The following is a 13,399-nucleotide window of genomic DNA, read 5'->3' on the forward strand; positions in this document are numbered from 1 at the left end:
CGACTGGATGTCAGTCACATGACCAGGCAGGGCTGCTGGCGCTGCTGTTGTGCTTCTGTCAGTGAAAACTCGAACTGTCAACAACACAGCTACTGTCGGGCTCATTTGTAGGCTAAGTGCAGATTTTTTTTTTTATCGCGTCCAATAGTCAGTAGGTATTTGTTTGCTTTTGTGCAGTTGGAAGTTTGTTAATGTCGCGTTTTTGAACAGCGAGAGGGGAGAAACGATTGCTAAAGAAGGCGAGAGCAGCTGCTAGCTTTCTCCTGCTAACGCCACATCCTCTGTGTGGTATAACGGCGCCCAAAGTTAGCCTAAATAATAAACAATAAAGGTAAGTCCTTTCATGGCTCGTATCCAGCTATCACTTAGTGAAACACCTCTCGTATGCAGCTAGGGAACCTAATACTTCCCGTCCAGTTAGGCGTTTTTTTCCGCTAAATGCGTGGGTCGACTTAAGCTAAGTTTAGCTATTATAATGCAGTTGTAATAGTAATTTATCTGAATGTGCATAATAGTGTTCTAATCAATATTATTACCTTAAATGTAAGTATTAATTAATGGATTAATTTTTTTAAGATGTTCAATACTGTGTGTAAGTCTTGAGCCACACTTCATTCCTTTATATCTTTCATCCAATGAGCCGGACTTTCTTGTATTTTTTAAGTGGTCTTGAGCAATGGTCCTACACGCTTTCTGAAGATCTATTAATGCTTTTTTAAATTAATTTTCATACCAGTCCTTGTACGTGACCATTCTCAGAGGAATGTATTTTTTGTTTTTTAAGCAGCTTAAAATTGTGTTAAGTTAACACTTATGGATCATTCAAGCATACAAACATTCTCTCTTCTTAGACTAACAGTTTTGGTTTTGGTTCTGATTCAAATCATTATTTTATATGGAGGAGCCCCACGGAGAGGTATAATAGTGTCTACAGCCATGATTATGGGCTGCATTTCAGCCAGCTGTGTTGGGGACGTTGGCAAAATTGAATGAATCATGAACTCAAAAAAGCATCACCAGATTCTGAGCCACCATGCAATAGAATCTGGAAAGCGTGTGATTGGCAGTGGGTTCATTTTTCGACATGACAGTGATCCCAGACACACACCTCTAATGCAGTAAAAGTATACCTGGATAGAAAAACACACACTGTCACACTATCAATCGTGGATTTGCCTCTGAAGAACTTGGACATTAACAGTATTGAAGCAGTGTGGGGGTAATTTTGACAGAGAATAGAACAAAAGACAGTCAACATACAAAGAAGAGCCTTGAATTTCTTTCAAGAGGCGTGGAGAACAATTCCCAAAGATGACCGAAAAAATTAAAAGAATGTTTGCCTAAGAGAGTTCAACCCGTATTGAAGAATAAATCTGGTCATAGCAAATATTGACTTACAAGCTTGTTAGAATTGTACAAACTACGTTTTTACATGCAAAATATAAAGAAATGATGGGTGGCTCAAGTCTTTTGTTCAGTATTGTATGTGGCCTCAGTGTACTTCTCTCATTCCTCAGTATCCTGGGATTTTCTCAGGCATTATGGAGCTACTGTGGGGTAGGTTGCACACCCCATGAGATGTGGACCGAAGTGAGAACGTGCCACTTTGCACCCCCTCTGCAACAGCACTGACACTTGTTGTCATGGCCTCCAGCTACCCGCCCCCCTTTGAGGGCACAGGTGAAGTAAAGGAGGGTTTTCTTTGCCCACTGTGCCTAAAGGACCTCCAGTCATTCTACCAACTCCAAGACCACTATGAAGAGGAGCACTCTGGAGATGACCGCCATGTTCGGGGACAGCTAAAAAGTTAGTAGCAGATTCTGTGTTTTACTCTTTGCTACAGGGCTAATTTACTCCTGTTGTGTTCTAAAGACACAAAATCGTACAGTGTACCATCTAGTCTGGAATAAAAGGGCTTTTGAAAGGAAACCTATTATTATTCATTTTTAGTTTAGTATTTTTATTTGTGGACCCTGCTAGTGTGACTAGTCACAAGTTAAACGTATTCTTGTTTATCTTATACTGGGTCTTGGGTCAGCTTGAAGTTTATCCTTTGTTAGAAGTGAAGAATTTAAGCTTAGTTTCCCCTAAGAGTGTGGATGAGTCTTATATGGTTACTACAGGAGCTGTGTGCTGCAGATGAACATATTAAGTACATCTCATTTACATCATACAGAGCCAATAGTAGAAAAAAATATCTAGAGTCTGATCATGTGGCTTATAGGGGATATATATAGATATATATATATACACACAATTTACATATAAAAGGAGAAGTATAAACAGTGCAATTGAATGTAAGAATACTGCCGTACTGGATTATAGGAAATTGCTGTCAAGATGAATTTGCAGACTGTGTTGGCTGCTGCAACTTTCTACATAATAGGAATATGATTGAATTATGAAAAGGCTAGAAGGATGTATGTGCAGGTTGGCTTCATTTGCATATTAATAGTACTGTAATGAACTTGAAAATAGAAAAACATGATAACAACAATCACATGTTGAAAGATGGATGAATAAACTGAAAATGTGGTCATTATAAATATTAACTCTGGATCAGCGTAAGAATCACAGTTTCGGGATACATTTACACACTGTTTAAATTTTCATTGTATTGTCTCACTGTTTTCAGGTTTGGTTCAGAAAGCAAAGAAAGCCAAAGATAAACTGCTGAAGAGGGATGGGGACGACAGACCGGATACTGGCAGTTATGAGTCCTTCTACTATGGTGGAGTGGACCCATACATGTGGGAGCCTCAGGAATTGGGTGAGACTACAAAAACTGTCATCTGTAGCACTGCTAACCAACAATATTTGTTAATGCAAGACACTAAAAAAATATTTTTCTTTTGCTTTTTAGGAGTAACTAGAAGTCATCTGGACTTGTTTAAAAAGCACCGGGCAGCCAGGATAGATCATTATGTCATTGAGGTCAACAAGCTCATCATTAGACTGGAAAAGGTTTGCTTACATTACCTCATTCAGACAATATTTTTTTTCTTCTGTTGCTGGAAATAAATTTGCAACTCATTTACCATAAACTATGATGTTTTAGCTGACATCATTTGACAGAGCCAACTCAGATGCTGCTAAGATCAGAGGTTAGAGTTTTCATTATAACTCTGAATATTCTTTACATATGTAACTGTGCTTCATAAAATATTTTAAATAATAAAAATTTATCCCTCTTTGTAGCCATTGAGAAGTCTGTAGTGTCATGGGTGAATGATTCAGACGTACCGTTTTGTCCCGACTGCGGAAACAAGTTCAACATACGTAACAGACGGCACCACTGTCGCCTCTGTGGGTCCATCATGTGTAGGAAGTGCATGGAGTTTGTTCCCTTACCCCTGGCCCGTAAGCATGAAGAAATACTTGGAAAATACAGAAAACTGTCAGATCTCAAAAGTCTCTCTGTAAGTGTCATAATGCTGCATGTCTTTTTTATTTAACCTTCAACAGAGAAGCTTATCGCTGGGACTCGAGAAGCACTGTGTGTACCTGGAAGTCCCAGTCAGTCGCAGTCTCCACCAGCGGGAGGTGGCAGCAGCGGGATGGGCTCTAGGAGAGGCAGCATCAGCAGTTTGAGCAGTGTAACCTCCATGCTGGAGGAAAAGGACGACGAGAAGATTCGCTGCTGTCACCACTGTATGGACACACTTCTGAAGAGACAGCAGAAGTTAGAAGAGAAGGACCATGTGCCAGATATAGTGAAACTTTATGAGGTTAGTTTATCACTTTAATTCCTAATGTGAAGATCAGGTTCTTTATCTGTTCCCATTTGCATTGCGGTCGATTCTATGAATTGTTTTGCAACCTCTCGAGTTTGCTTTGTTCTATCCTTCCTGTCATTTAATGTGTTTCTTGTGGAGCTTCCTGTTGTTTACTTGCTTTGAATTTGTCTTCCTGACAGAGGCTGAGGATGTGCATGGAGAAGGTGGATGAAAAGGCTCCAGAGTATATCCGAATGGCTGAGTCTCTCAAGTAAGCCACATTTAAAAAGTACTTCTTCATACTTTCTTATGACAGCTGTTTATTTTTCAGTTTGGAGAGATGGTTTTAGTACTTGCTGTCATCTGTACACTTTTATAGTGCTGGAGAAACCACTTACAATCTTGACACTGCTGGTGGGTTAAGACTGGAAGTCCAGAAATACTATGAACTCATCGATGCTCTGAGGTATATGGCAGTCATGACTGACAGCTTCAAAATGAAACTTTTGTCATGTTTGCCAACTATGCCATTATTAAAGATTAAATTGGCTTCTTTTCTTTTTAGTAAGAAGATCTTAACACTAGGACTGAAGGATGATCCACAACCACATCCGAAGGTGCTCCAGCTACAGAAAATGATCCGCTATACCGCCACGCTGTTTGTCCAGGTCAGGACAACTTCCACTCATACATAAAAACACAATGTTTCTTCATCCTTCCTTGTAATGAAATTCTGGAGGAATGACCACTTTCCTGTACTTTAGCCAGCAGCTAAACTGCAGGAAAATTAATTAACTGCAGGCTTATAATAAAATTTGAAATAATGAGGTCAAAGAATGTAGAAGTGATCTCTATGAGCACAAAAGCTCCGTCTTCAGGCTGCTCTAAACAGTTTCTCCTCTTGGCTCTATATTATGCTTAGTTTGATTATCTCTCATATGGTCAAAGTGGGCATAGACGACCCAACCATCTTCTGCTCAAACCTTCTGTTTGAATGAGTAAACCAATCAGAAGAAAGTTGGTTTGAAGGCTAAAATGGCTTGGCTGCACTGACATGGCCCAATATAAGATAACTAAAAGTTATTTCAAACTTTAAATCATTCAACGCTCCAAGATAGCAGTAGCTGGAAATAAGAGTAACAGGGTTCTCTGTAGTATGACTATCATATACCAGAAATGATTTAACTGTATCAGTGTTTTTACTGTAATCTTAAAGGGATAGTCCATATAAAATCAGTTCAGCTAAATAAAGATGGATATGCAAAGGCAAAATGACCTGTAGCACATTTTGCCTATTGCCATGTTCTTATCAGTATTACTTTACAGGAGTTCACTGATAATGAGCGACCTGCCAAGTCTGTAAAATCTGTTTCTGCTTCAGTCATCATATTGTATGTTGAGCTGATGAAAGTCTGCTGTTGTAAACAAAGCTTTTCATTGAGAGAAAAATGTATAATGTGTATAACCCATAATGTGTTGTACCACAAATATAATATGCTATATGTGCTGTAATGTTGTCTGAAATTTTGAAATTTTTAAGAGCAGCATGTTTCCGTTTATCATTGCATTACAGTACATTTACACATTGTTTCTGCAACATATCTTCATCCTGGAATTCTTTATTTGTATGAATCTGCCCATTCTTTGTGTCTTCTGTTTCAGGAGAAGCTGTTAGGTCTGATGTCTTTACCCACTAAGGACAAATATGAAGAGCTGAAAGAAAAGAGGAAACAGGAACAAGAGAAGAGACTTCAACAAGAAAGACTGGTAAGATTGTGTTCCTGTATGTTGTTACTATTATTTTTTTCCGCTGGACAGATGTGGCTAAATGTGTTAACCTTCATGTGATTCCTGCTCAACAGGCAGCACAGGAGGCTCTGAAGAGGAGGCAGGAGAGACAGGAAAGAAACCGTCCACCTGTGAATGCCAATGGAGAGCTGCCCCAGGCCCCCAGAGAGCCACGAATTACCAAAGCTGGTGGTTGGCTTCCCTCCGCGGACTCTGTCCACACACGTGGCGAACTGGAAGACCCCCTTCTGCAGCAGATCGAGAACATTCAGTCATTCCTTCGTCAAGCTCGGGAGGCTCAGAGAACAGACGAAGTGGCCATGTTAGAGGAGAACTTGCGCCAGCTGCAGGATGAGTATGACCAGCAGCAGACCAGTATTGCTCTTGCGCTCTCAGAAAAGCTTGCTCAAGAGGAGAGTTTGCAGCAGGGGGAGCTGCATCGCTTGAAGACCTGGGAAAGGGAGGAGAAAGAGCAATGGAGCTCTGCTGTAAACTCCTCCGAGCCATCCTATAAATGGGAGCAGTCTCTAGATATCACTCCAACTGGAGGTCACCAGGGAGAGGAGGACACACCAGCAGAGGAGCTGACTCCTAAGGCAGAAAGAAGTCCTCCGTCTTTTAGAGCATTCCCTGCTCTCACAAGCCAGGAGGAGTCTCCCCCAAGGTTGAGAAGCTTAGGAGGCCATGTAACGCCTCCTGGCGGTGAAGGCCAGAATAACACCTCCCTTAACCCCTTTGAAGAGGATGATTCCACACCCACCGAAGATGATCCATCCAATCCGTTCTTTGAGGACATCAAGAAGGACCACAAAGAGGTAACCAACGGAAAGAAAGAATACAACCCCTTTGATGAAGATGAAGATGCAGAGGAGGACAAACCGGCTGAGACTGTTTCACGCAACCCCTTTGAGGATGATGACACAGATGAAGGTAACCCATTCCTAGAGGCCTCAGGAAATTCTCCAGAAGTCTCGACTAACCCATTTGACGGGGATGACAAAGATGAGGTCTTGCCGGATGTGGACATGATAGAGGAGGAGCTGCTGCTACAGCAGATAGACAACATTAGGGCCTACATCTTTGATGCAAAGCTCAGCGGGCGTCTCGATGAGGTTGACCTTCTGACACAGAACCTAAAAGAGCTACAGAAAACCCTCCAGGAGCAGAAGAATAAGAATAAGAAGCACTGACACATTTCCCTTAAAATCCTCCTGATCACCTGCTACTTACCAAGTCCCACAAGGTTAGCTCACTTAATGCGACTTCTGAGCCCACAGAATTTAATTTGGGTGAGGTCTGCTGTATCACAAATGAAGTTCATGCCACAACAAAAATACATACAAGACTTCAGTAGTCATTTCCTGAATTTCCAAACATCTTCTTAGGCTTCCTTGCCTGTTTAGGTCAAGGGCTCAAATCTAATGCACATGTACAATTTTAGAGCACTGTGAGTAAAAGTTAATTTGTATAGGCATGTCTGCAGCTATTTGCCCAGCTGTAAAAATGCAAACATGAACAAATGAAGATAAAACAATGTCACTTTTAATGAATGTTAAATGACACAGTTAGATGGTTCTCTGAGTAGAATCTGGCTCTTCAGTAAAAGCTCTGAACAAAGTCAAAACGCTGCCATGGCTCCAAAGCTATAAAACGATGAGATCACACATCCTATCATAGCACTGCACTCCTATAGCACTGGCAGACCTGTGATGAACCCCCCCAGATTAAAAAAAGATACTACAGAAACACACATAGTGCTTCTTCTACCTTATTAAAACCTGCTGCCTACATGAAGCACAGTTCAACTTGAGATTTGGGTTTGTAGTTGCTGACTGAATACAGTTTTTTCAGAAACTACTCCGCTCTATCTGGAGAAATGGCTTTAAATGTCTTAAATTCACAGACTTTAATGTGTAAAATCTGTTTCATTGATGTTTGAGGTCTTGTATTGGTGCTTCATTCTAACTGTGGTAATTGTACTTCCTGCTTTTCATTTATCCCTTAGTAAAGAGCTAAAGCGCACATTATTTTACATCTAACTTTCCCACAAATAACTCACAGTCCAAATGACCATGTTATTATCAAACAAGAAGTGGAATTTAACATTTACTACAAAATTTGGGGAGCCCAGTCTTTGAAGGAAAGAGATTATTTGACAAAGTTGTTATTAGTGTTTGAATTATAATTTTAGTCAATACGCCTGGACCAATTAGATTTGTAAGAGTAGTTAAAGATGCATTGCACAGAATTAAACCATGTATGTGGCCTGCCACTAAAAAAAGTGTAGCTTAATGTTACACTGACTAGCAAACGTTTTAATTATAATTGTTACAGCCAGCCAGTTCATTAACTCTTAAACTAAATGAAGGTGTCAAACCCGACTTTTTCATTTCCAAAATCTTCAGTTTATTGCACCTGCTATGTCATCCAATAAATATGCTGCATCTTATATAACAGGGAGCCAAAAAAAAAGGCTTCCTCAACCTGATGTTTTTTTTGTTTTTTTTGTTACAGTACAGGAATTATGGCTGCATGTGTGTGTTGTTCAACTGGCAGCCCGGCATGTCAGACATCACAGCTAAGATCTGTATGTTCGGCATGTTATCTGATCACTAGTTTCACCTGAAATGTCCATTCAGAGTTCATCCAACCAGTTCACCCAGCAGGTACTAAACACTATTTGCCAAGGGACACTGTAGGCATATACAAGTGAATAAAACATCTAAAATTCACTGAAGTTCCATTGTGTAAGGAAGTCATTCATATTTGTTAAGTCTAAATAAATTTCTTTTTCTTGGTCAAACATATATTAACACTACATGAATGCCAGCAAGTATTATCACCTTGAGTGCTGCTCTGCCGGTCCTAACATGACTCTCTTTCTGTGCTTTCAGTCTCCTCGTAGAGTTTTTTGTGTTTGTAACATCTGCAGAAAATTTTTAGCAAAGCACGTGACCACCCTTAATGTTTTGACAGCGTGAATAACACAAGGAGATTCATTAATGTTAATTGCTGATCTTTATCTTTGAAAGTAATTTAACATCTCTGCATTTAAATGAAAATATTTGAAATGGACACAGCGATTTATAAATGTTAGGAAATTCCATCTCAGCACTAATAAAACTGTCTGCAGTAAAATGTGATTGCATTTTGGTTTTGTCTTTCCACTTTTCATGTGAGCATTGATGGTGAATATTTACATAGTGTGAACAAAATAAGCTGGTTAGAAAAGCTACATGAGAAAAATGGGTTTTATTTAAATGCTCACATCACAGTCAGCCCATCCATGCGAAGTCTTCAACAGGTCTCACTGTGACAGATGATTGGTTCCTCCTGCTTCACAGTTGAGTGCCAGTCCTTTCATATAGTTATATAAACACCAAATGAAGCAACATAATCCCGTAATATTGTTCTGTAAATCTACAAAAGTCCACTGTCCTTCTCAGACTCTACTCCTGTGACGCTGCCATCTGGGCCTTGTATTTGCCCGTCATCTCTTTAGGCAGCGGCGTGGTGCCAGGACATGGCACCTGGCCCTCCACTTCACAGATGCACTCCCTCAGACAGTACTTCTTTGGCCCAAAGTTGGCGGGGTTGGAGGCTTGCATCTTAGCCAGAGCTTCAGCTTGTAGCACCTCTCTGTGGAGAGAGTTGAGTAAAATAAATATATGAACAGATCGCCTGGTCTTAGCTGGAGAAGAGTTTTTACACAGAGGACATTTGACACTGCACAGTAGTAAATGGTAAAACTAAAAATTGAGGAGTCCATCTTGCTGAAATCTCATTTCTACTCTTTAGAAGTTCCTTTGGCAGCAGTGACAGCTTCGGGGTTTCTTGTGCACACCTGGATTTGGGCAGTTTACTTGATTTTTCTTGTTAAATCCTTTCAATCTTTGTCAGATTAGATGGGAAGCATCTGAACTGCCACCATCAGGACTCTGCAGATGGTCTGTGGGCTCTCTGTGGACAACTCTTTGACTCACCAGTTTTATCGCAGATTTCTGCAGAATTCAGATCTCATTTTCACTTTTTTTTTTTATCCTAACATGCAGTGTGAACTGTGGGACCCTAAATATGCAGGTGTGTGCCTTTATGAACAATGTCTAATCCATTCAAAGAAATCTACACACACCAAGGATAATTACAGACCACAAGATGTGCCTGATTCATTTTGGAGGTACAAACATAGATCCCTCGCAGTCTGAGAAGTTGTCCTCTTACAGACATTAGGAAGGAAAAATAAATACATTTTGCTTTACAGAGTATTGATTTGTTGTAGCTTACAGGGAAAAATATCAATTGTATATAATTAAAGTTAATTCTGAAACACTATAAAATAGCTCAAAAGTAAGCAAACCTAAATATATTCTGATGTGAGTGTATGCAGACATCCAGAGGTGTGGTTGAATAGCCTATTTATCTTAAAAAAGGTTACTAACTGAGGCAAATAACCTGGAATTATCTGCATGGCAGCCATAATAAGATCTGGTTGACTTTTCTAAATACAAAGGATAAGTGCTTAAGTGCTTCCTTTATTACCTCCTTTGGGAGAGGATACACTGGATCGGAAGGAAGTGGCAGGTCACCATTAAATGTTAATGAACAGTGATTCTATTTCAAGTTGTAACCTGATGATATGTTTTGAACCTTTAATGAAAGGTAATGTTAAACCCACAGGTGAATTATGAACATTATGCTGCTGTAATAAGATCTGCTTCTGATCGAGGTAAAAAGAATTTACATATAAAAGAAAGTCTACATGATCAAAGTGCATTTAAGGTGCACCACAGTTCTATTAGCGTCACATCCATCATTCATTATGAATTCATTTTTATATCCAGGTGTATGTTTTTCTTTAAAATTCCAACTTTAGTATGCAATCATAGGAACACAGGGTGAAGTAAGATGCTCATTTTGTAGTCCATCTTCTGGACTTTAGTTTTAATAGGCAGACATCACAGTGTTAATTCAGACAGATCATCTAAGCAACGTGGTTCATAATTTCTTATAAATCCTCCTCAGTGGTTTGCCACTGAGTTCAGGAAAAAAGGGATTAAGAAAAGTTAAGGAAGGTATTTTTTTAAACTATTTGTTTCTGTTTCATAAAAGATGATTCACACTTTTAAAAAAATCATTGTATATCTTACTCTGATTTGCCCAAAATCTTCTTAACATGTTGAGCAATCTGTTTGTGGTCCTTCCCCTCCACATCCACCATTACTTGTTCCCCGTCGTCTGGACAAAAACACAAAAGAAGATCAATGTAAGCCCGGTTTAATTTTTCCAGTATTTAGTATCAACGCTACACAACAACACATAAAGCTACACACCCAGGTAGAACTTCAGGAAGGATGACGGCGTCATGTTTTTGAACATCATAATTTGGACCCATGGGTTTTTGTACTGAATCTGAGGAATATTGAAGAACACAAACTTTCTGCAAAACACACAGAGAGAAGACAGTTTAGCTTCATTTAGATCATTACAGTTATAGCTTTCTGCATAAAAAAAAGGCAGTAGTTCATGCATTCTAAGCTCAACTATCGTAATTCGTTATTATGGAGTTGTCCTAAAGCAGGGGTGTCCAACTCCAGGCCTCAAGGGCCAGTGTACTGCAGGTTTTAGATGCGTCCTTGTTCCAACACAACTGATTTAAGTGACTTAATTACCTCCTCAACATGTCTTGAAGTTCTCCAGAGGCCTGGTAATGAACAAATCATTTGATTCAGTTGTGCTGACCCAGGGTGATATCTAAAACCTGCATGACACAAGCCCTTGAGGCCTGGAGTTGGACACCCCTGTCCTAAAGACTCACTGAAAAGCATTCAGTTGATCCAAAATGCTGCAGTGAGAATACTGACAGGGACTAAAAAGAGAGCACATTTCTCCCATATTGGCTTCTCGTCACTGGCGCCCTGTTAAATCCAGAACTCTCCCCAAACTGCTCACAGCAGATGTTTGCCCCTGCCTGAACCCTGTTCTGCCAGAGGTTTCTTCTTGTTAAAAAGGAGTTTTTCCTCTGCACTGTTTCCAAGTGCTTGCCAACTAACTGTTGGGGTTATCGCTCTGTTGGGTCTTACAATAAAAAGTGCCTTGAGGCAACTGCTGTTGTGACTGAACTGAATTTTAAAACCTTAATGTAAAAAAAGGATTTGTATCTTTCACCATTTTTCTGACATTTACAACAATTTAAAGTGATAAACATGACTTGGAAAAAAACACGATACTTTTCACAATGATGCATATGAGCATACTGTCAGAGTAGTTATAAAGGATGACCAGGTGATCCACACAGCATTTTACCCCCTCTCCCCTGATCCACATGTTTATTGGCTCAGGTTAATAAAACATGAGCCAAGTGAGATCTCAACAACAGCGTGTCTTAAAAAGAGTTGACTTTTTTTAAGTGTATAAAATGAGCTGAAATTTCTGCTCGTCTATTTCCTAGTCGATGCTCTGACCTTGCTCCGTCGCTGAGCTCGCCGTGTGTGTTATAATTCACTGTCATAATCTTCACTCTGTTTTTGAAGATGATGTCGCCCTTCTGGAGATATTCCAGGGTCCTCCTGATCGGAAACCTTCCTTTCATAGGCATCTTAACCTTTTTTATATTTACAAATTACCGTTTAACAGCAAACTGCGCGTGCATGTAGTCAAAAAAAGCACACTAACAGAGACGCGTTTTGATGACGTAGGAAGGTCGTTAGCCAAGCGACCAAAGAGTGATGGTAATTGTAGTTTTTGCAAGAACGCCTAAGCTACATTATTATTTTCCCGAATTGCTAAAATATTAACTTTTTAAACCAATCACTCTTTTGGCCAAAACTTATATTTTGCCTTATAACCTTTAAACACACTAAAACACAGACTACACAACAGTTCATTTGTTGTAAGACTAACTACTGGAAGCAGAAGTTACAACAAAAGTCAACACAATAACTTTAAATTATTCACACTCATTGCTTCTGGTATGATGAAACCCGTAAGGGCCAGTTAATGTCAGCTAAGAACGGAAAACTGAGGCTACAGCTTCAAAAACTAGGCAATAGATGGTTAGAAAAAAAAAACTTGCCTGGTTTTATAAATCTTAATTTCTGCTGTGATATTTGGGTGGTAGCGTTATAATATGGCATAAGCAGCATGAAACCATCCATCCTGCCTTGTATTAGCTGTTCAGGTTAATTCTAGTGTAATGGTGTGGGGGATATTTTTGTCACACTTTGAGCACATTGGTACCAACTCAGTGTTTATACACCACAACCTACCTGAGTGTTGTTGATGACCATGTCCATTACTTTATGTCAACAGTGTACTCCTGAGTGCTGCTTCCAGCAACACACCACGTTGCAACACTCAGATCATCTCAAACTGGTTTCTTGAACATGAAAATTAGTTCATTGTACTCTCAAATGGTCAGCAGTCAGCAGATCTCATCCAATAGAGCACTTTTGGGGTGTAGTGGAAGAGGAGAACCTATTAAGAATTGAGGCATTTTTGAAGAAAAAAACAAAGGTCCAGCCTGGTACTAGTAAGGAAGGGGTATCTAATAAACCAGCACTTGGGTGTCACAATATACTCATGAGTTTCTTTTGAAGTTTTTCTCAGATATTTAATGACATTGTGAGCTCATCTCTATTTTAACTTCATATTTTTTCATCTTTTGTAGAATGACTTTGGAAAGACTTGTCTTTATTTTTATTTTTTATTTGAAGCAGTGAGCAATATGAGCTTAGTGGAGTAATTTTGCCTGATTGTATGTTGATTTGACAACACTGTGTGGTTTTGTGAATGCAGCTTAAATATTTTGTGTATAAAGTTTTGCGATAATCATGGAAGCTGTGAAAAAGGTGTCTCTGTGCAGTTGTTAAAAACTACGAGTAAATACACACGGGAGA

The 13,399-nt window shown here is 39.5% G+C and overlaps 2 protein-coding genes across 2 annotated transcripts; one reads left to right on the forward strand and one right to left on the reverse strand.

Moving 5' to 3' along the window:
* The first annotated feature begins 37 nt into the window (after positions 1–37).
* Positions 38–8,634, forward strand: LOC134619555 (rabenosyn-5). Its single transcript, XM_063465442.1, has 12 exons — positions 38–331; positions 1,518–1,806; positions 2,636–2,770; positions 2,864–2,964; positions 3,059–3,104; positions 3,199–3,360; positions 3,466–3,728; positions 3,917–3,987; positions 4,096–4,182; positions 4,282–4,384; positions 5,379–5,483; positions 5,579–8,634. The coding sequence occupies exons 2-12, from the start codon at positions 1,644–1,646 to the stop codon at positions 6,692–6,694; spliced, it is 2,352 nt and encodes a 783-aa protein (XP_063321512.1). The 5' UTR covers positions 38–331; positions 1,518–1,643; the 3' UTR covers positions 6,695–8,634.
* Positions 8,635–8,741: 107 nt separating this feature from the next.
* mrps25 (mitochondrial ribosomal protein S25) lies at positions 8,742–12,185 on the reverse strand. Its single transcript, XM_063465443.1, has 4 exons — positions 11,966–12,185; positions 10,835–10,941; positions 10,652–10,739; positions 8,742–9,143 (listed from the first exon to the last, which is right to left on the reverse strand). Exons 1-4 carry the CDS (start codon positions 12,097–12,099, stop codon positions 8,954–8,956), a joined length of 519 nt encoding a protein of 172 aa, XP_063321513.1. The 5' UTR covers positions 12,100–12,185; the 3' UTR covers positions 8,742–8,953.
* Positions 12,186–13,399: the final 1,214 nt, after the last annotated feature.

The sequence above is a fragment of the Pelmatolapia mariae genome, linkage group LG20, assembly GCF_036321145.2.
Source record: "Pelmatolapia mariae isolate MD_Pm_ZW linkage group LG20, Pm_UMD_F_2, whole genome shotgun sequence".
NCBI lineage: Eukaryota > Metazoa > Chordata > Actinopteri > Cichliformes > Cichlidae > Pelmatolapia > Pelmatolapia mariae.

What these genes read in the sequence shown, in the direction of transcription:
- LOC134619555 (XM_063465442.1), top strand. Translation starts at nt 1,644, where the DNA reads ATGGCCTCCAGCTACCCGCCCCCCTTTGAGGGCACAGGTGAAGTAAAG. An exon ending in TGTTCGGGGACAGCTAAAAA is followed by an intron (nt 1,807 to 2,635) that starts GTTAGTAGCAGA and finishes CACTGTTTTCAG; the next exon opens with GTTTGGTTCAGAAAGCAAAG. An exon ending in TGTTCCCTTACCCCTGGCCC is followed by an intron (nt 3,361 to 3,465) that starts GTAAGCATGAAG and finishes AACCTTCAACAG; the next exon opens with AGAAGCTTATCGCTGGGACT.
- mrps25 (XM_063465443.1), bottom strand. Translation starts at nt 12,099, where the DNA reads ATGCCTATGAAAGGAAGGTTTCCGATCAGGAGGACCCTGGAATATCTC. An exon ending in CTTCCTGAAGTTCTACCTGG is followed by an intron (nt 10,740 to 10,834) that starts GTGTGTAGCTTT and finishes GTTTTTGTCCAG; the next exon opens with ACGACGGGGAACAAGTAATG. An exon ending in AAGATTTTGGGCAAATCAGA is followed by an intron (nt 9,144 to 10,651) that starts GTAAGATATACA and finishes CTCTCTCCACAG; the next exon opens with AGAGGTGCTACAAGCTGAAG.